Source organism: Anopheles funestus, chromosome X (genome assembly GCF_943734845.2).
Source record: "Anopheles funestus chromosome X, idAnoFuneDA-416_04, whole genome shotgun sequence".
Taxonomy (NCBI): Eukaryota; Metazoa; Arthropoda; class Insecta; order Diptera; family Culicidae; genus Anopheles; species Anopheles funestus.
In genome coordinates this window covers 15968646-15988848 of record NC_064597.1, presented here as the reverse complement: position 1 = coordinate 15988848, position 20203 = coordinate 15968646, and the positions used below count along the sequence as shown (strand labels likewise).

Here is a 20203-nt window from a genome sequence, read left to right as displayed (position 1 = left end):
ATCCTTTTCACCATCCCACAAATTCTATGATCACTAATAAGGGGAGCGGGAGAGGGTGTGAATAGTGGAAGAAAAAGGGGGTGGGAGGGGGGGGGGGGTGGTTATTTGGTGGCGCGAAACGGGTATGCTATAGGTGCAAGAAAAACATACCAATCTCCGCTACCAAACCATTCCCTCCCTCATCACCTTGCTTCCCCATTCCCCACCGCCTCGTTCTTCCAGTATACACCTCTCAGTATTGTGCTTCCGGCAATGGTAACGGCTCATGAAGGCTCGCACTATCTCACCCGTTTGTTCTCTCTCTCTCTCTCTCTCTCTCTCTCACGTTCAGTATACGTTCCTGCAGAGTTCTATGAAAACCAAAAAAGACAGCCAGCATCCGGGAGCAATTCTGTGAGCGACTCGAACACCCACCAGCAGCACAACGACCAACAGGTTGTTTGGCTTTGGTGTGTTTGGTTTTTTGGTTTTCCACTTTGTTGAGGAGTAAAGAAGAGGGCGAGGATGAGGTGGTAGGGATGGTGGTTTGTCTTCCAACACAAAACGGAAAAGCAAATAGAACGGTTTTTTTGTTTCTATATGCGTATGTGTGTGTGTAAGTAGTAGACATTTAGGGTGCAAAATCAAAGAAAGGATGCATCCGTTTGTAGCTTTTATGTTTTGTTTGGTTGTGAAAGCAAGAGTTGTGGTTTTCTTTTTCGCCTGCTAGATGAGAATGCTGAGCAGGATGAGAGGGAAAGAGGGGAAGGGGTGAGGTTGTGGGAGTTGACGTGGAAAATAATGGGGCAACCAAAATAGAATGAAGGAAAGGACCAAACATTTTTAAACAGATCCTAAAAAATGCTTCTAAAAGGCTCTGTTAGGGGGAGGGGGAGAGGATGATTGCGGGCGCACAATTTAGGGGATGAACGAAACAAAAAAAAAAGACGGAACAGAAGAAGCAAAAAGGATTGGCGCTATTTATTTGATCAATTTATTTCATTTCATATCGTGCCGGTGTTACAACATCCTCCCTTCGCTTTTCTCCCCTTCGCCCAGCCAACCTAGGTGCTGTTTGGCGTGTCTGTTTTTTCCCTTGGTTCGCTTCATTTTGTCCATTCTATTTTCAAAACCCTTCTCGGTGACTTCATCATCCCATCAGCTTTGCTTCTCTGCTTACCCATTTGTGACATTTTTCCCATCCAGGATCTAGGGAAGGTAATCGGTTTTGCAAACCCCTAAAATAACCTATTTATTCATCGCTCGATTGTGTTGCGTCCGTACGGTTTGGGTAGGGATGGGGACGCTACGGGGGGAAGAGGGGGGGGGGGGGGGAATGGGATGGGGGGTTGGTTGAATTAAAACGAAAAAATCTAGATTGTTACATCCCAAACCTCAGGACCCACTTTACTTGGGGGTGTTTGGTTGTGAGAGGGTTGTGGAAGGAGGGGGGGATGGGGTTTGCTGTGATACAGGGTAATAGCGAGGAGTGGATGCAAAAGGTATTCCCTTTTATTTATGTTGTATCTCACTTACCTGTACAGGGCATCTATCCCCTCTTTATGTCCCGCCCGCTCCCCCCCCCCCTCTCACTCTTTCTCTCTCTCTCTCTCTCTCGTTTTTCTTTCTCTCTGTTACTGTTTCATGTTTGTGTCATGTGTTGTACACGCACACGCGGCGCGTCTTCTATTTTCTTCCACCCTAAAATAGCTACCCTTTATCCAATCTAAGGACACTCATCCACCCTAGAACAAGATGTGTGAACAGGGCCTCAAGAAAGTAACGAAAGAAAGCGGATGCATGTGAAAGGAAGTTGATTTGCTGCTAGGGTGGTATTCGTTTTTTTTCTGTAGCCACTCGTGTCTTTTCCCTCCTGCACCCATTCAATCTTCCCTACCCCACCCCACCCCATATTCAACCCCTTTTTCCCAGCCCCCGATCTTTGTTAAGCACGATAAATGGGCGCAATGGTTTTGTCCTATCTTCTCTCTCCTTTTCTCCATCTGATTCTCTCTCTCGCTCCCCGACGATTTCGCAAGTAGACGAGTATACCGATACGAACGACAACAAACGGACCATAATCAGCAGGAAAACGGTAAAGTAAGATGTACAGCTGAGGGATGATGTTTTATATGTGGAGTAGCAATTTCGTTCTTGCCGTGTTTTCGCCACACGGTACTATGTTTGCTCTGCTTTGCATGGTGCTCATGCGCCGCAGGACATGGTGTATGGCAGTTTCCCACTGTCAATCCGCATGCAGCAGAACAGGAGGGAAAACTACAGCTGGGATACAGATAGAAAGAGTGAGAAAGAGTGGTATGACAAGAGTGAGAGTGAGAGAGAGGGTACATGAAAATTGGCTGTCGTCACCGTTCTAATTGGCCATGCTGCAAGGTGGACGTGAACTGGATGCAAAAGTGCGGGAAAAGTGCAACGTTCCTGTTGTAGCGTACCGGTTAGCTTTTCACAGGATGAGTGTGGATTGGTGGTGGTTGGAACCGTGGAAAGAGTCAATTCGATTGATGCTCTCCCCACTCCCCCTACCCCGTACCTGCCAACGGCTAAGCCTTTTTGCCGCTTCGAACGCATCGGGTTTTTGGAGCGTTAATTTGCTAGAATGTAAAAGCAAGTGTGCCATAATGGAGGACTTTATAGCATGATGGTGCTATAGAAGAAGTGGGGAAAGAGGAATGGATAAGGATGGGTGGAAAGGATTTCCCAGGGATGGGATGCGAATGCACAGCACGCCAATAGTTGTGGCCGTACTGCCGTAGTGTCACAGAAAAACGATGCTCCAATGCATCCTGCGCGTATTGCAGAAGGTGTAGAGCCATACCTCAGAAAGGTAGAAGGACGCATGTGTTGGCTGCGGGAAGGGTTCAGTAAAATCAGCCTGGTCCGTATCACAATCCAACCCAGCTACCAACTTCAACCATCCACGGCTACTCACCGCGAAATGACTCCACCAGGTATCCAGGGGATATTGAGGCCTCTTCCCGAAACGTCCTTATGTACAGGGAAACAGGGTGTTCTCCGATCCGATAACGATGGTGTGGGATCAGTGGAAAGGAGTTTGAAAGCCAGCAGTCAGGGTTTGGAAACGGATGGTAGCGAGCAGATTGCGAACGGGCAGTGAAGCATATACACCGCTTGCACACCTGTTGAGAAGTCTTCAGACGAAACCTGACTGATAGCGGAGTAAGAGGAGGTAGAAAAGAGATAGAGAGAAAGAGAGAGGGGTACGGACATTGAAAGGTAGATATAAGGAAGACGAAGTTTTCCCGCTTTACATAGCACTTAAGGCTGTCGGCGTAAATATAAGCCTCCGGTGGCACTGGTTTGAGGCTAGAGTAACTACCTTGCCTTTTTTGCATGTGAAGGAGGCAATGGTAACGGTGTCTGGAACAGCACAGAATGAAACGTTGGATGTATTGTCGGCAAACGAGCAAGCGAGTGAACGAGAGAGAGAGAGAGAGATGTGATGAGTGAAACAACACGTACCTTGGATATATAGTGAGAGAGAGATAGTGAGAGGTTAGCAAGATATTGCGTATAAGGTGAGCTTAAATACGAGAGGATTAGCCTAGCCACGAGACACATCTTTCATGGGTGGATATTTCATCGGGAATCACTTGACAGTGTCCGCTCCTTCCACTGTGCAACACACATAGAGCCTTTGACACTGCCTTGGTTGGTTGGTGCGGTACCGTGAACCGTTGGGGCTAGCGAGCTATCTTTCGTGTGCCAAGCAGTGCGGCGGACACACTTTGCGGACACACTGTAACCCTTTTTCTACCTGAGTGAGCTGCGGAAATTATACCATGCAGTAGTAGTAGGAGCAGGATATGGAAATGCTGGAAGGTGTGGATGAAATTGAAGGCAGATGACTAAGTTGCGGTGCCTCCGGTATCCAGCACGTCTCTACCTCAACCTCACCTGATAAGCCTTGAATAGTCTGGACGAGAATGGGTTTAGGTTAGTTACTCTTTCTGATGGTGGTCAGTTTGGTGGTTTCTTTGCGGGCCTACCCTTTCTGATCACACACTCTTTCCTCACCTCCGCTGCCCTTCATCACCTCCCTCCACTTTTGTATCTTCAACCACGTTGAAAGCCACATCGGCTTGCGTTTAACTATTTTATTGAATTGCTGTTCCTTCCCCCTTGGGGAAGGATGGGATATACAGCACGTCACACAGCTTCTACACCTCAAGCGCTGGTGTAGCTGTAAGGGAAGCAGAAACCACGATGCACTGTCAGCATCCCGTAACCATTCCACCGTAAAGCAAGCCTACGGGGTGTGAAAATTAAATGCGGCACAAAACTCGTACGGGAAATGTCACTCAAGGTAGTCAGGCTCCCAAGGTTTCGCTATCTAGCACACGGAGCTCATCCAGCTCTCGCTCACATACGTCACGTCCTTGCACGTGTGCGTGTGTGTGCGCCTGTAGATGCAATTATGAAGCAAAACGTTTTGGTACATATGTGTGCACAAATGCCACACAACTGATTGGCATCCTCGCTACCTTGTTTTACCCCAGTCTAAAACGGAACTGGTCTGCTTCCTTTTCATACGTCACCAGCGGTATCCATTTTGGCGCTACTACTTCGGTAAAGATCATTAAGCAAATGGATGCGCCTCTTTCGCAACATGTCCTTCTCTCATCTTACCTACTACTCTTCGTGATTTCCCATTCTCTACAGCAACAAAAAAAAACATTCGGAGCTGTGAAGTTTTCTTTGCTCAGTTTTTCTGTTGTTGTAACTGTTTTCCATTTGTGTTTTGTTTTGTCATCACACTACTATGTTTTTTGCTAGTGTGCTTCTACCTCTTCTGCCAGCCATTGACAGCTTGATAGTGTAACGGCACTGACAGCTTTCGAATGGTGGAATGGTTGATGGTTTAACTTCTTCTTGCTTGCCGTGCAAACATTCCCAACACATTTAGAACTGGATGGATGGTACTACCACCATATCCACTTCCACCACTATCACAATCTGCTTTAACCAGTGCCTAGTGTCTGGTGGTGCACCATTCGCAGGTTCGCTGTTTCCCGCCTCCAGCATCACAAACCTGCTTGATGGGTGTCATAACCTCACTTTAGTCGATGGTCCGGCAAACGCAGCACACCAGCACCAATTTGTGTCTTGGTCGTGTGTTTTGCGCCAAAATCGAGTCCGGCATATTTGTGCTGGAAATGCAGAAGGTCAAGAAGGTAAGTCGCAGCACTTATCCGGAACCTTTCGACAAAAGGTTAAGATGCTAAAAACGTTCCGCACGGCTTCGTCCTGCGTTTTTATCGAGGTCAAGAGCGGGGAAGGTTTTGGCTATGTTTTTATCACTCACTGTGGGAGGCTTTCGTTGCTTTTATTTGATTTCACTCGTAAAAAGCAAAAACTAAACATTCTATGCTATGTAGGAAACAAAAAAGACAGCAACAAAAGGGAAGTTTTATGTCCGATTATCGTTTTGCAAAGCTGTCGGTTTAGATAAGCCACTGTAAGGCATACACGAGCGAAGGGTGACTAGTAAAACAAAAAACAAAACAAAACAAGGAAAAGGATAGCTTCCCGGAAGTGGTTATTTCCGGAAGGAGGGATTTTTTTTGGGGTTCTAATGAACGACCGCCCGCCGTGACGGTGTTACCGAAAGTGAGTGTGACATGCAGAGGGGCACGCATCATGTGAGCAATTTGCGGACGGAACCATCCTAAAACACTAACCTGTACGGCCCATTTGGCTACAATGGCAATGATGCTGAAAACGTTATTGCGTGTAACCGTTTAGGGCAAGCGGTTCGTTTTTGGGCGATTTTGGAATGGACATGAAGATAATGGTGAACGTTTGCTGTACGTTTCTTGCACGTTTGAAGGTTGTTCCTTACGAAGGTTAGGTTGATCGTACACGAATTTCAGGATCTTTCGGCGTATCTTGATATTTGGCACACGGGGACGAGGAACTCCAATGTAGATGTTTGCTCAGTGATATGCAGAACTGTTTCAGCCTTTCTGAGTTTCGAAACAGTACGTCTACTTATCAAGAATTGGCAGTATCGATGCTCAGTAACGTTTTGTCAAACTTTACGCACCACAGATTCCTTTTCACCGTTAAGCAGATCACAACGAATGGATTATATGGTTAAAGTTTAGAAGATCTTATGGGTAAAAAAGCTACACTTTATTGGTTCCCGAACACTCACAGAAATGCGCGCGACAGCCACACGCCCAACTCCGCACGGTTTACGGTAGGTGTTCGTCTGCCTCATGCTAATCACCGCGGACTACTGATCACATGCCGAAGCACATCGTTCACCCGGTCGAGACACCAGCTGCGATGCTGAAAACGGCACCCTCTAGTTGCAATTGCCCCCTGCCATTTCCACACACACACACACACACATGTGCATACTCCTCTGCAACCAACAACGTACACTCAGCTCCACTGTGGATGGTCGAAAATTCAAGCACAAAACGGTTATCGAACCGTGTGAGTTTTTGGGGACAGAATACTTCCGCACTTCCGCACACCGGTGAAGGGTAGCGAAACAGTTTGTGGATGCTGCTTCCGGTATGGGAACACCCCTTCACCCGTAGATGTCAGTTTTTCGGGTAGGCTGACACGGTTTTGCAGCGCCATTTTTGCAACGGTGCACGCTCCAACACACAAATGTTTGTTGGATGCTTTTTTTTTTGGGGCGGTCGGGAAGGGAAACGATGGTTGATACATTTTATGCTGATGACCGTACGCTGCGTACTTATATTATGTTTTGTAAGGGTGGTCTCCCGTACACACACACACGCGCGCGAGCACACGTGTGACCAAATACGGTGCTTTAATTTGAATCTCATCCAGCTGGAAATAGCGATCGCCTCACTGGCGAAAAGCTGTTTGATGCTCCGATCGTGTAATCGGTGTATGGTGTAGGAAGCTAAACGGAGCTGAAACGGGGCTCACGTACCGAGTTGATGAAGTTGACAAAGTACGGCAAGTTAGCTGCCAGACGCAGGAAAAGTAATGAGGAAAACAATACAAAAAACCCCCGTCCGATTTACCTACCGAAACGGTTCTTTTTCGATGGCGAATGAGTTCGTTTCTATGCGCGCACGTGTGTGTGTGTGTGGAATGAGTGGGATGTGCGGGTGGTTTAAATAAAAGGGTTTGGCACGGAAAGACAACACAAAAAAACCTGGGTGCGGTTTGGGGTAGTTCGACAAAAAACAAGCAACAGCAGGGACCACAACACAGAGGTGCGCGATGCATTCAACCGGAACCGGGTTTTTGGGTGTGGAGAACCCTCCTACCCTCTAACCTTCGGTCAAGGGGAGTTTTTCATTGGAATGCTACATGTCCCTTGCCCGTACCCTGCCGCTCTGTCTTCTCAATTCGATTGAAGTTACACTGGGGCAGGTTTCCGATTTTTATGCCAACGATCGATTGATTCAACAATTCATTTATGTTGTTACACGGGAATACGCGCAAGGGAAGGGTATTCAGTCAAATAGCTTCTTCCCATATATTTCCTTCCTGCGCCTAATGAATGGCCGTTGTGCCAAGTGAGCATTGATTAGTTTCATGGTATAGATATTCGTATTTTTTTCTCTCCCCTTTACACGTGAAGCGAGAGGAAAGATAAAAAATGTCATGCTCTCCTTATGCTCCTTTAATTAGCTGTGCTAAACAGAAAATACAAAGCTTGTAAACTCGCAACTTGCAAAGAAAATGATAATTAACGTTGTTTTTGTTTATCGATTGCATAATTTTAGGCGCTAAGCGCTTCAAATGAACACCCGTTTGTACAATCCTGATATGTGGATATGAAACGCCAAAATGTATGCAATTTCTGCAAAAAAAATATCACATCAAACGTTTTTTTAAATTTTACGTATGAAAAACGCAGTCCACCGTTATATATTGTTTCGTTTGGATTTTCTATGTTATAAAAATGTATCAACAAGGCATCACAAAGTGTATGTTTTGGATGTTTTGTTAAACACAACAATCAATTCGTTGCGATGGGAAATGTGAACCGTTTTTGTTGTTGTAACGAGTACATCAATCGATCAGGTGACCGTTTATTGTTCAAATAGATCGCTTACAGTAAGCGTGAGAAGGTGGTTTGATTTTCATTCCACTGTATCGTTGCGTCTCTCTCTCTCTCTCTCTCTCCCTCTCTGTTTTACGCCTCTTCCTTTCTCTTCATGCAAGAAATAGGACCGGAAGGGTGACTTTTTCTCAACTGCAACTAAATGTCAACGCTTCAAACGACTCCGGTGCATAACATGACATCGATGGGATGTATGAGGGTTGCAACAGCCGTCAGGAAGAAGGGTTATTGTACAACAGATACACCCCTGTTCGTTTCCAACAACTCACTGTCGCCCTTGCCTCCCTCCACCTCGCACCGTTTCCTATCCTAACAGGTTTTCTACCTGATTGAAAATTTGCATCGAGAGTTATGCGTGTGCAACAGCAGGTTCGGCCCCCAAAAAGCTTCCTAACCTTGCAATTTATTTTGCATAAAACAATTCTCGTTGAAGAAAGGAAAGAGGACAACAAACTAAACAAAAAAAGCACAAAAAACAAACACATACACACACATATACATATTACAAACTTTTCACTGGCGTATTCTATCATTCAACGATAGGCTTCGCGCATCAAAATGTTTTAACAGGGTTGTCCATTTGCCTGAAAGTTTTCCTACATTTTTCTGCTTCTAAGGTATCGAAAAGTTTTAGCCTTTCTATCAGATTATTTAAATGAAATACTAAACAACTTCAATGTATGTGACACAGAACAGAACAAACAGAACTCCAGATGTAGACAAATAGAGCTCTAAACATAGACAAATATTAATATTTCAAAGTGTAATGCTTTCGAATCTAAAAAAATTATTGCTATGAGGTAAGAAATCTTTTGACTTAGGAGCAAAATTTAGCGATCATAATTAACTTAGGGGGCCGCCCGGTAGTGTATGTGATAAACGGCCGGTGTATCTCCACACGGCAGGACCGGGGTTCAAATCCCATCCAGACCGTCTCCCCGTAGCAAGGACTGACTATCCAGCTACGTGGTACTCGTAAGCCAGAAATGACCGGCATGACTTCAGAGATCGTTACGCCAATAAGAAGAAGAAGAATTAATTTAGGCCATTAAACATGCATAAAATGTCAGATGCCAAACAATTGACGTAGAAACTAACAAAAAACTGAAAATTTGACTTTTGAAATTTAAGTAAAAAATATTGTTTTTATATTGCTGTGAAGTGTTACGGTGAGTTTCTACTATCTTCCACTTTTATTGCATATACAACCAGGCTATTTACTTTATTAGCGCAACATTATAGTAACCCTGCATCCATCCAGTTGGGAATTTCAGGAACGTATGCCTGGTAGCGGGTTTGAGGTGTCCTTTTTGAAAGTTGACGTTGCACTTTCATCACCACTCTCAAACCCGCCACCCTTTTAACCGCCCACCCACTCTCTTCCCCCTTCCCCTCACTTAAGCTAAACGGTTTTCGAGCGTGTGCTATACGCCCGGTGGTAAAAACGGGGGTTGGTTTGTTTTTCCTGCAGATGCACACACAGCCCACGCACACACACACACACGTTTGCCCAGCAGCCCAGCACAACATCAATCAATTCCATTGGAATATTGCTCGCCCCTAATTGAATTTCCCATCGGCGGAGAGTCTCGATAAAGGGAAAAACAAAGTCCTCTACAAGTGGTTCTGGCAAAACTCGCCCTTCACCATTCATTCCTCGCCTCGCCACGGGAATAGTAGCTGGAAGGGGGGAAGGGGAGGGAAGGAGGGGGAGGGAATGGTGTACCGCTAGGCCTACCGAAAAGTGGGGTGGGGTAGGGTGGCGGTTTGTCAAGGTGGTGTCGGACCGAAAGCGTGCATTAAGAGTGCAAAAAGGTGTCTCGCACTTTCCAACCTACTGCCTGCTGCTATTTCTTCGCTGGTCTCTTAAAATGATGTTGATGATGTTGTTGATGTTTGCTACACGACATGACAGTACTGCTTTGTTATTGTTATTAGAAAACCGGGCGTTATCTTTCGTCCCGTACGCGAGATTTTCATTCTGGCCAACTCACTTTTCCCCTGTATTCCTGCTCACGTCCCTCACACTCCTCCATTACCTTACCGACCGTCAATGATTAACTCCCTTCTTGGCATTTGTTTCCCCGGACGGGAGGGAACACTTTGTGCTATTTTCCATTTCATCATCTCATGCCTACATACAATCACATATACATACACACACACATAAAAAGCAAACGACGATGCACACACAAGGCATATCGGTGGGTTCGCCTGTGTGGCATGGACCGGCTACCGCTTCTGCCAGATACATTACAACCTGGTAGAATTAATTCAATTTGGTGTGAATAAAAGATTTTTAATTGAATTCTAAATTAAATTTTCGTGATCGAACTCGGTTGCAGCATGTTTGCAAAAGGTGGACATACAGCGGGCGCGTCGTGCCTACAAACGATGTGAGGGGGGAGGTGTAAAACTTCCCTTTACTAACCCGTCAGTTTCCTTTTTTTCTACTTCTTCGTTGTGCTATGTTTTCCCCTTTTTGGCGTGTACCCGGTGCCAAACAGCGAATGAATGCAGTGCGTGTGACATTAGAGATTGAACCATTGGGGAACCAAATACCCGCTGGATGTTGTGATGTGGAGTGATGTGTTCATCCCTCCGCATATCCTTCACCAATACCCTATTATCGGGACTGTGGTCGGGTGATGACGATTTAGTGCAATTGCAGCATTCCAGAGGCAGAAGTGCCTATGGCCATCAATAATAACAACAAAAAACAAAACAAAAAACAGCAAATTCACAAATAAACAAACAAAAACGAATCGGGATTATGCATGGCTGAAGGATACGTGCCATCACAATACTTTCCTCTTGGTTTCTACCAATTCGTAAACCTACCCACTCTATCCCCCCCGTCAGTCACCGTATATAGAAAAAGGGATTCGTTTGGCTATTGAATTTGAATGGCTTTTCGATTTGGGCTACAAACACTCCCCCCACAACAGCCAGTGAAACAATGGGACGCTTCGGACGCTTAAATCCACCCCGCCCCCTTACAGCCTACTCAGATTCGGGGAGCTTCGGTTTAAGGGCTTAATTTTATTTCCGATATTTTAATTAAATGTCATTCCAGTTGGGTCCGCTGCTCGGTGACTGTCCATACCGGTAAGAGCAAAACCGTGCTCCGTGCAATGGTGGGTGCTAATTGGCAGCTCTCGTTGTTTTGTATGCATGGGTGGAAGATTATGCAGCACAGGGAAACGTTTCGCAATGTGTGAGAGTACCGTTTGACCTTAAAGTCAAGCACTGTACAACTGGATTTGATCAATTAGGCTTTGATCGGGGATGGGTGGAAAATGCTCTAGCACCAGATTTGTAAAGGAGTGAAGAGCCTGAACGATATGCCGTATGCACCGTAGAATTCCGTTATTACGATCTTTTGCAACCATAAACCATGCAGAAGGAAAAAGAAGTCAATAGCGAATAGTAAAACATGGTAACATAAACTAAAAGTTTTCGAACGCCTAAAAGTATGCAACTTATATAATTAATATCACTATTTATTGGTATTAATCTTGCTGGTGGAAAATTTTAACCAAGTTCGTAGTACTTCGCGGTCTTGGCCTGCTGCAGGAGTCCTCTAAACTGTTCACGGTTGAGCGCCTTAATCGACTGCTAATCGATTAATCCGGCCTTTGCTCAAATGTATCACTTCATCTTAGTTCGGCCTTACCACGCCATGCCTCTGACCATGTGGACGACTTAAAAAGACTTTACGAGGTCGTCGTGGGCCATTCGAATGACATGACCTGCCCACCGGAGCCTGGGGACTCTAGTTCGCTGCACGATAGAGGATTCATCGTACAGCTCAAAGAGCTCGTCATTGTAGCGGCTCCTCCATTGTGCTTCCACAGGCCTTTGAACATCTTTTACTTGAACGCAGCTAAAAGTCTTTTGTCAGTTATGGTCAAAGTTCATGTCTCAGAGGCATACGTTAGTACTGGTATTATAAAGGTTGCATTGCATATTACCAGGCGCGTAGAGATGAGCTAAATAAGCTAGCTTAAAAATTAAAACTTCGTTTTTCAAACATTTAGACGTGTCAGTTTGTGTGTCAAATTTTAGTCTTAAAACGTCAAAAAGACTACAGAAGAAAAGTTAATTGAAGTCGTCATGGGATTTGATGCATCAATCTGCTATTAAAACACGTTATTAGGCTAGTAATCGTCTTCACTAACATAACCTCACATTTTGCACTATTGATTAGCCTCTATTACTTGAAAAAAAAAAGATTTGTACTACGTACAATGCACGAGTATGCATTGGTCTAACTCTGCACGTTTGATCTCAACGCTATAGAAACATTTTCCATTTTGTTTAGATGACAAATGTTGTTCAGATTGTGCCTTAAGCTTACCTTTTTCCTTGGTTTTTTTGCGATGTACAATACTTTTAATATCTAACCTACAGTGACGTCATACGATGTAATAAAACCCCTTCTTTCTCTGCCACTCTCTCTTTCTCGTCAAGCTTCCGCACGCCTAAAACTATGCAAAGTTCAGCGGGTTTTTCGGTGTGTCACTGAAACGCCGTGTTCGGTCGGTGTGCTACACCATCCCAGTGGCTTAGAAGCATGCCGAGGGAACAACAACAACCCCGAAGCGAGGGCGGGTGAGGGATATATTCTATGCCCCAAAAATAGACATCCATTGAACCGTACCGGGCACCGATTGGGGCCGATGGTTTAATGGGAAGACTACATAGTGGATGGTCATGTGGTCTTCATCGCATTTTGCAAAAAAAAATAACCCCACATAATGAGCTGCACCGGATGCGTTGTCTAAAAGCAATACCTTCCTTTGTCGCTTTACTCCCCCTTCTCTCCCTAGCCCTTTTAAAGTATCAATGTTTCGAAACAGTTTTTCTTTCATCTCGCCACCAGGTTAATTGTGATAGCGGAAAGAAAATGGGGAACTACACAATGGTGACTCATTCCAGCCTTTCCTCCCTTCTGTTTGCCTTTCCCTTGTGGTCTGCTTTAGGGCTAGATTTATTACAGAAAATATCGTACCGATGATGACGGACATACCACTCCACGTGTGTGTGTAGGTGAGGAACGGGAAAAGGGAAGCGTTTTTGTCGGATCAATGCATAACCTCAAAGTTCGAACTCGCATCACACCTGGGCAGGGTTCTGTAGGAGCGGAACCGATGCGACGCAGTAGTGCTATCGTAACAGGTCGTAAACAGTACGTAATCAGCAGTAAATTATGCTTCGGAAGCAAAGCCAAAATCAAAACAAAAAAAAACATTACAACCTGTGCTCCTTCCTGGTTTCGTTCATATTTTTTTTTGTTTTATTGCGGAAATGTCTGTAAATGGCGTCGAAACGTCATCAACGTCATAAGAATGAAGTTATTAATGTGAAAACTTTTTGATATGGTTAATAGCTGTTACAAGCGGTAAACAAATTCCAAAACACACACCCATGCACAGAAGAGGAAAAAAGTGGTTGAAATTTTTTAATTTATTGGCAAAGCAATCAATTAGCAGTGATTCGTGATTTGGGCAATTCGGGACTAATATCAATCATAGCGTGCGTTACATTTCCGAAAGGGTCGATTTTGGATTCTTTTTTGAGCAAATAAATCACCTTAATCGTGCTTAATATATCCACCACTTTCCGCTTGTTTCGTCGCATTCTTCCCTAATCGCTTCTATTTCTCTCTCGCTTTCGCTTCTTTTCTTTTCCCTAGGGGTGTAATCCATTCCCTACACCCTCTCTTCTCACTGACCCCCTCTAACTCCGCCTACCCCCACCACTCGCTGCCTCCCTTTGGTCAATCCAATCTTGTGGCGCTATCTTAAGCCTCTCCACAGCCGTCGACGTGATTTCATCGATTCGTCGATCAGTCACTCGCGCCTTCTAATCAGCGGTTCGATCCTTATCTGGCGGGATTTGTACGGGCTCTCCGTCAGCGCAGCCGTAACGTTTGTGTGCGAACGAACGCCCACTAATGCGGTGCGTAGAGCCCAAATGGTTGTCCAAATTCCCGGACGGCTCGGCGTTGGGGTGGAGGGTGAGGTGAATGTGTTGTGACGACCAAACCACAAAAGTATGACCACAACTACCATCAGGTGAGTACCGGTTCAAAAACAAAAAACAAATCGGTAAGAAGTGAGCAAAATAGTACTAGCACGGATCGTTCAGGCGGTCAGTGTAACGCGACAGGCAGCAGCCAGCAGAGTGGTACAACGGTTCGCTGTGCTTCTGGTTCGCTTGTCTAAGACGGAGAAATCCCAGCACAGTAGCTGTGTGGCTGTTGCAGCGTTCTTGGGTTCTACGGTTCGAGCTAAAACCGTACCTGGAAGTCTGACGTGCTTTAAACGTACCACAAGACGCTCGTGAGTGTTGTCGCGCAGGAGTAGTAGACAAAGCAGCATCATGAACACAGCAACGTCCGATATACCGGGCGATGTGGAACCGGTTACTCAACGGGTGAATGACTCTACCGAACCAAATCAGGTGAGTGATCTGCCCACATTATCGGAGCAGAGGGTTTTCCATGTTTGTTTTTTTGAAGTATCTCCACTGAGGAGTAGTATTACTGAGGAGTAGAAATTCAACGGCAGGAACAGCGGAACGCAACGGGGGTTAATATGTGTGTTTTGCCATATTTCGGGTGAATCCTTTTGTAGATTTTAACCTCGGTTGCGGTATGCCTGAACCGTTCTGAGATGAAAGGGTTAGGCGCGCCCGAGCGCGGCTTGTGACACTGTGCGCACTACATGCTCTAAGTATAGCCCAGCAGCGAGCATCAACCAAGAGCAGTTGGATTAGCCGTGCATGAATTATCAAAGGATCCAGACCAGTATTGGTAGAGGTGCCATTTCACCGTTTTGTGTTTCGTGAAATCCTTGAGTGTGTGTGTATTTTTTTTTTATTTGCCTGGTTAGAGTATCTGGACGGGGAATTGTGTTGGTAGGTGAGGACAATTTACCAGTTGATTGGCAGTCTAAAGCGAAAGACAGCACAGCAAAAGGGGTTTTGATAAAATGGCGGAAAAACGATAACTTGCGCTCCAATGAACCACACACACCCACCCACACACACACGTCTAATGAAGTGTTCGCTCATCTTGAAGCACACGACCCGCGTTTGCATGAGAGTCGGGTATTAAAGCTCTACAGCCTGGGTTTTTTGTGATGCTGTGAAGCGTGAATGGTTTCAACGTTGGCAACATAGTATCGATACAACTCTAGCGACAAGATATACCTAACCACCATGTGGCAAGTGTGATGTTTTCGGTGTGTTTCATGACTATGCCCGGAATTAAACTTTAATTTCCTCCCTGTTTTTTGGGATCTCTGAACGAAGAAGTCGGCGACAGACTTAAACTTGTTTAGTATCATCTCATAATGTGTGTAAAAGCAATGAAGAAGTTAAAACAATCTCTCTAAACTGGTATTCCAGTTGCAGAGTACCGGATATATAACGCTCACCGTACCGTCGATCGTGGAAGATCTGCAGGACCCGGATGGACGACCGTCAACACCGAACACCTATCAAAAGCGTCCCGCCTCGGTATACTCGACCGGTAGGGCACCACCAATCATCCGTGCCGTCTCGTATCAACCGTCCATCGCAGCCACCTCGGCGCACAACTCCACCGACCATCACGTACCGCCACCGTCGACGGCAAAGGAAAAGTCCAAGTTTACACGCCGCTATCTGGCCGGCGTTACCGGCATCAGTTACGCCCTGTTTCTGATCGTGTTCGGTCTGATCGCGTTCATAACAGATGCGGTGGAGAACAATGCGCGTTACCCTCTGGCGGAAGTGTTTGCTCTGTACATGGTCGCAACCGGTATCGTTTACTTCGTCTTTCTGTACATCGACATTAGGCTGTATGTGCGGCGCGCACAGAAAGCACTGGAAGAGTTACAGCGCCGCCGACAGCTGTACGAGGAACAGATGGAATCGGTAACGCTTGGTAACGGTGGTGGTCCACTGGAGCTGCCCGGTGCGACAACCCGCCCGACTCAACCGGCCTGGGAGTTACCACCTCTGAAACCGATCCGGCACGATTACTGCTTCGTGACGGGGCGTCACGGGGAAATTATCTACCTAAAGCTCGGTGCCACCTGGTTCTGCTTTGGGCTGCTCATACACACGGTACTGCTGCTCTCCTACCAGGGCATCCTGATGAACAGCCGGGACGGTAAATGGGCCCAGTGTGCATCCAACACCACCATTGCGATGGAGGTGTTGTTTCTCTTCTACTGTCTGTTTTTGGTGTTTTTCTTCTGGAAGTATGCAAATATCGTCATCAACCGGTACCGTGGGTTGGCCCGGTTCGGTATTATGCACGCCATCGGTACGGCACTTGCCTTCTGGGTGCTGACGATCGTACGCGAAACAGTCGTTGCGATAAGGATCAAGCAGTCATACTACGACGATGATGCCCCCTCCGTGGAGGCGTTTGTTGCTGGTGACGACCGTGATGCATCTCTTCTCGCACCAGCTGATTGTCCCGGTCCGGAGGAGCTTAACCAAGTGCTGGCATCATTCTCACCCTACCTTTACCCGTTTGTGATTGAGTTTAACATTCTAATCGTTGGGCTGCTGTATATGATCTACGCCAACATTAGCAAATGCCCGAAGAAGATAACGGTCAAGGGACACAAGGGACACCATCATCATACAGATGGACAGACATCGAAAGCCGGTGGCAGTGTGATGGACTTTGATGGGAAAAGTGAGTGCAGTGAGCACTGTAACGATACGCTGGACCATGAGGCACAGGTGAAGTCGCGACTGGTAGTGTACGGTGACTGTCAACATGCTAGCCGTGGGCTGTTTGCTGGCTTAATACTGGTCGTCGCCACCATCGTGGTCATCATACTCTTCCACATAGCGTCACGTGATGAGTAAGTGGTTTGGCATTTTAATGCGCCTAAATGTAGGCAACGCGCGGTACAAAACTTCTCCATTTGTTGAACTATTTATTGAGTGCTTGTTTTTCTCAATTATTCCTTCTTTCTGAACAGTGATTATCGTGATACGGGCATCCTGCTGGATGGTATCTTCGAGGTGACAGTACTCGGCATCATGATCGTCGCAACCGTTGCCGCTTATTTTCAAACGTCTCGGCTCGATATCAATCCGCACCCGATATCGCGGCTGGATGATGTGCTGCTGTTCATTGCCATTCCTGCCTTCTTCTCCGAGACGCTGTTCAGCATGATACCGGCATTCGAGAACAACTCGATCCTGAATGGCTTCATCGTGTTTACGCAGATTGTACAGGTGCTGCTGCAGACGCCGTGGATCTGTGATGCGCTTCGACGGTGTTCCAACACCGAGGAGCTGCAGCGTAAAAAGCCGGGCAAGGAGCTGGTCACCTTCATGACGATTGCGAACGTGTCGCTGTGGGTGTACTACACCTTCTCGGTGAAAACGGGCGATTTCGGTGACGAGCGGTACGAGTACTACGGTGATGTGCTGTGGTCGATACTGAACCATCTGTCGCTGCCGCTCATCATGTTCTACCGTTTCCATTCGTCGGTGTGTCTGGTCGACATATGGCGTCATTCGTACGAACCTGGCGAGATGGCACACTGAGGTAGGAACAAAGGGGGCTTTGGAGGGAAGGTGTGGGTTGCCCGACCACGCAGTACCCACTCATCTGTACCGCGGAAAACACAGACAAAAGTATTATCCAGTTTATTATTAGTAGGCTTAACGTTTGGTAGTTTCGAAGTAATCGTACTTGCACCGCTAGGGATGCAGTCGATAGGGTTAGGATTATAAGATCACCTCGCAAGCGAAGGCGTTAGCGTGCGTTCGATGTCAGACGGGAGAAGCGTACGTTAAGCGCAGGCCCTGCTGACGTCTGCCGCGCTCACGTGAAGCTTCACTTCCTGCATGACACTCGTACGTAACAATATACGTAAAACAACAACAACAAACAAGAGGTGCTAAAGACAACCAAGACAACACCAGACAACGTAGCGGATTAGGGATAAAACCCTCCGTACTCTGGGATTTTCTTAACTAAAAAAAAATTTGGTCGGGGATGAAGGTTTTGTTTCCGTAATCCCAGGGGCAGGTTTTAGCAAGAGAGTAGACAACGCATAACACTAAGATACCGGACACAATCGGAAAAATGATAACAAAACAAAAAAATCGAAGAAAACCATTTAAACAAAACCGAATACTTACATTGATCAGCATCACACAAACAGTGACACATACAGTTTGCTGTGTCGAAACAGGAAAGAAAATCTTCATCCTGTAGGCCAGCAAAAAAAAAACAAAACAACCCCCGCTCCTTACCCGTTTCGATAGTCAATCCCCTTTATCGGGTGTTCCGTTTTATTTAAACCCCAAAAACAAAACAAAAAAACGCACAAAAATGCACTCACATTGCTACTAACACTGTACTGCGCGGTCGCAAGGCGTTCAGACACCTCCCTCCACCTCCCTCTATCGTCCTTCTGCGCTAGATAATGCCGTCTTATCGCGATGCAAAAGTGTGATGGGGATTACTGCTTCTGTCGCACACTGTCGAGGATGACTTTCCGTGGCAGCACCTGCTGATAGAACGGTGTGGTACGTTCACCGATGCCCGACCGGAAGAGACCGGCATCGAGCAGATAGCGTGGCCGTTGTATGTCCGGCCGCGTCCGCAGATGCTCGATCAGATAGCGCACCGAGCGTAGATGACGAATGTCCTGGAACAGCGCACGAAGCGTACGCAGATCGTCCGGGAAGTCGGGTTCGATCGTGTCGGTCGAATCGGTACGGCTGGTGGTACGCAATTCGGCCGGTAAGGTGCGCCCGAACGCAACGTGCTGTGTGCGCACCTTCGCCATAGTGCGCCGATCGGTGCGCATAACCTGTGCAATACGGTTCTGGAGTGCCATCTTTGAGATGAAAAAATGAGACGGTGAGAGATGATGATAATGATGGGGATCATTTAGCTAGCTTTGGTAACACTTACATGCTCCAAGTTCCAATGCCGTGCGGCATCGGTCGGTATTGCACGGATTTCGCGCGTATCTACCCGCAGTGCGCGTGCCATCTCGTCCTCGATTTCGATCGAAAACAGCTGCTTGATAATGTCTTTCGTAATGTTGGACTTTTCCGCACCTAACCCATTCAACCATTCGGAAAAATCTTGAGCACCGAGATCGATCAGTTCCTCAATCTGTTGAAACAGTGGCTTATCCAGCAGCTTCTGATCCGTCCGGTAATACTTCGTCTGCCAGCGGATTCGCTCATTTCCGGTTTTCCGCAGGTATGCCTCCATCCAGTTGCTTTGCGTGTCGGTAGGTATGATGCGTGAACGGGCAGCCGAACGCTCCTCCACCACCAGCTCGAACGGTTGCTCGCCCACCTCACCAGCTTCCACACTCTCCAACAACCGATCATCCTCATCATCCGTACTGCGCCGTTCGCCATCACTCGAACCGGGTGGGTCCTTTAACCGGATCGCAAGAATTCCCTCAAACTCACGATCATCGTACGGCGGGAGCTTTACCATCCGCCTTAACCGCTCGTACAAACGTTTCGGTATAATGTGCGTCATGTCTAGGTCGATCGGATCGGCAGGTGTGTGCTGTTTGCCGGTTGCAACCAAGGAAAAAAATGTTCAAACCAACAATCTAACAAACCGCTATGGCATGGCTTACCTTCTGCAGCTTTTGTTCCACCATATTTATCAGTGCTTCTAACTCGGAATCTCGCTTTGAAAGAACACGTGGAGGTCCCTTTAAATGTTGCGTCTTTTTCATCGTTTTTCTGCACCGACAAAAATCTGCTTGTTACGAAACGATAACGGATGGAAAGGAAATTTCAATCAATATGTGTTCTAAAACCCGATAAACAAACTAACGCAACTTAACCGTTGCTATCGTAATTTTAATGTTTCCCCAGGTGGCAAAACATACTTCCTAGTCACTATTAGCTTTTATGACAGTAATGTTGTTGTGTAGAATGCATATATTTAGGCGTATTTGTGATGTACATTTCAACGTTTTGCTAGAGGATGTTGAATGAATATTTTTTGGTATCTCACTAGCATGATAAATCATCCCATTCCACATGCCAGGTTGGCTTTATTGTCATTTCTTTACTAGCTTGATAAGCGTTGCTAACAAGGTAAGCAACTGGGTT

General features: G+C 46.3%; 2 protein-coding genes and 1 long non-coding RNA gene across 3 annotated transcripts; 1 reads left to right on the top strand and 2 right to left on the bottom strand.

The window, feature by feature from the left end:
* Positions 1–1569: 1569 nt before the first annotated feature.
* Positions 1570–7782, bottom strand: LOC125765056 (uncharacterized). Its single transcript, XR_007418503.1, has 3 exons — positions 5700–7782; positions 2930–3378; positions 1570–2845 (listed from the first exon to the last, which is right to left on the bottom strand). It is a non-coding gene; the product is annotated as an uncharacterized LOC125765056 (long non-coding RNA).
* A 4273-nt stretch (positions 7783–12055) lies between these two features.
* Positions 12056–18235, top strand: LOC125764812 (proton channel OtopLc-like). The gene is made up of 3 exons (XM_049429405.1): positions 12056–14548; positions 15497–16953; positions 17074–18235. Exons 1-3 carry the CDS (start codon positions 14468–14470, stop codon positions 17645–17647), a joined length of 2112 nt encoding a protein of 703 aa, XP_049285362.1. The 5' UTR covers positions 12056–14467; the 3' UTR covers positions 17648–18235.
* A 131-nt stretch (positions 18236–18366) lies between these two features.
* LOC125764928 (uncharacterized) lies at positions 18367–19942 on the bottom strand. The gene is made up of 3 exons (XM_049429659.1): positions 19720–19942; positions 19029–19646; positions 18367–18951 (listed from the first exon to the last, which is right to left on the bottom strand). Exons 1-3 carry the CDS (start codon positions 19819–19821, stop codon positions 18571–18573), a joined length of 1101 nt encoding a protein of 366 aa, XP_049285616.1. The 5' UTR covers positions 19822–19942; the 3' UTR covers positions 18367–18570.
* Between the last annotated feature and the right edge of the window lie 261 nt (positions 19943–20203).

What these genes read in the sequence shown, in the direction of transcription:
- LOC125764812 (XM_049429405.1), top strand. Translation starts at nt 14,468, where the DNA reads ATGAACACAGCAACGTCCGATATACCGGGCGATGTGGAACCGGTTACT. An exon ending in ACTCTACCGAACCAAATCAG is followed by an intron (nt 14,549 to 15,496) that starts GTGAGTGATCTG and finishes CTGGTATTCCAG; the next exon opens with TTGCAGAGTACCGGATATAT. An exon ending in CACATAGCGTCACGTGATGA is followed by an intron (nt 16,954 to 17,073) that starts GTAAGTGGTTTG and finishes CTTTCTGAACAG; the next exon opens with TGATTATCGTGATACGGGCA.
- LOC125764928 (XM_049429659.1), bottom strand. Translation starts at nt 19,821, where the DNA reads ATGAAAAAGACGCAACATTTAAAGGGACCTCCACGTGTTCTTTCAAAG. An exon ending in TGGAACAAAAGCTGCAGAAG is followed by an intron (nt 19,647 to 19,719) that starts GTAAGCCATGCC and finishes ACCGGCAAACAG; the next exon opens with CACACACCTGCCGATCCGAT. An exon ending in GGCATTGGAACTTGGAGCAT is followed by an intron (nt 18,952 to 19,028) that starts GTAAGTGTTACC and finishes TTCATCTCAAAG; the next exon opens with ATGGCACTCCAGAACCGTAT.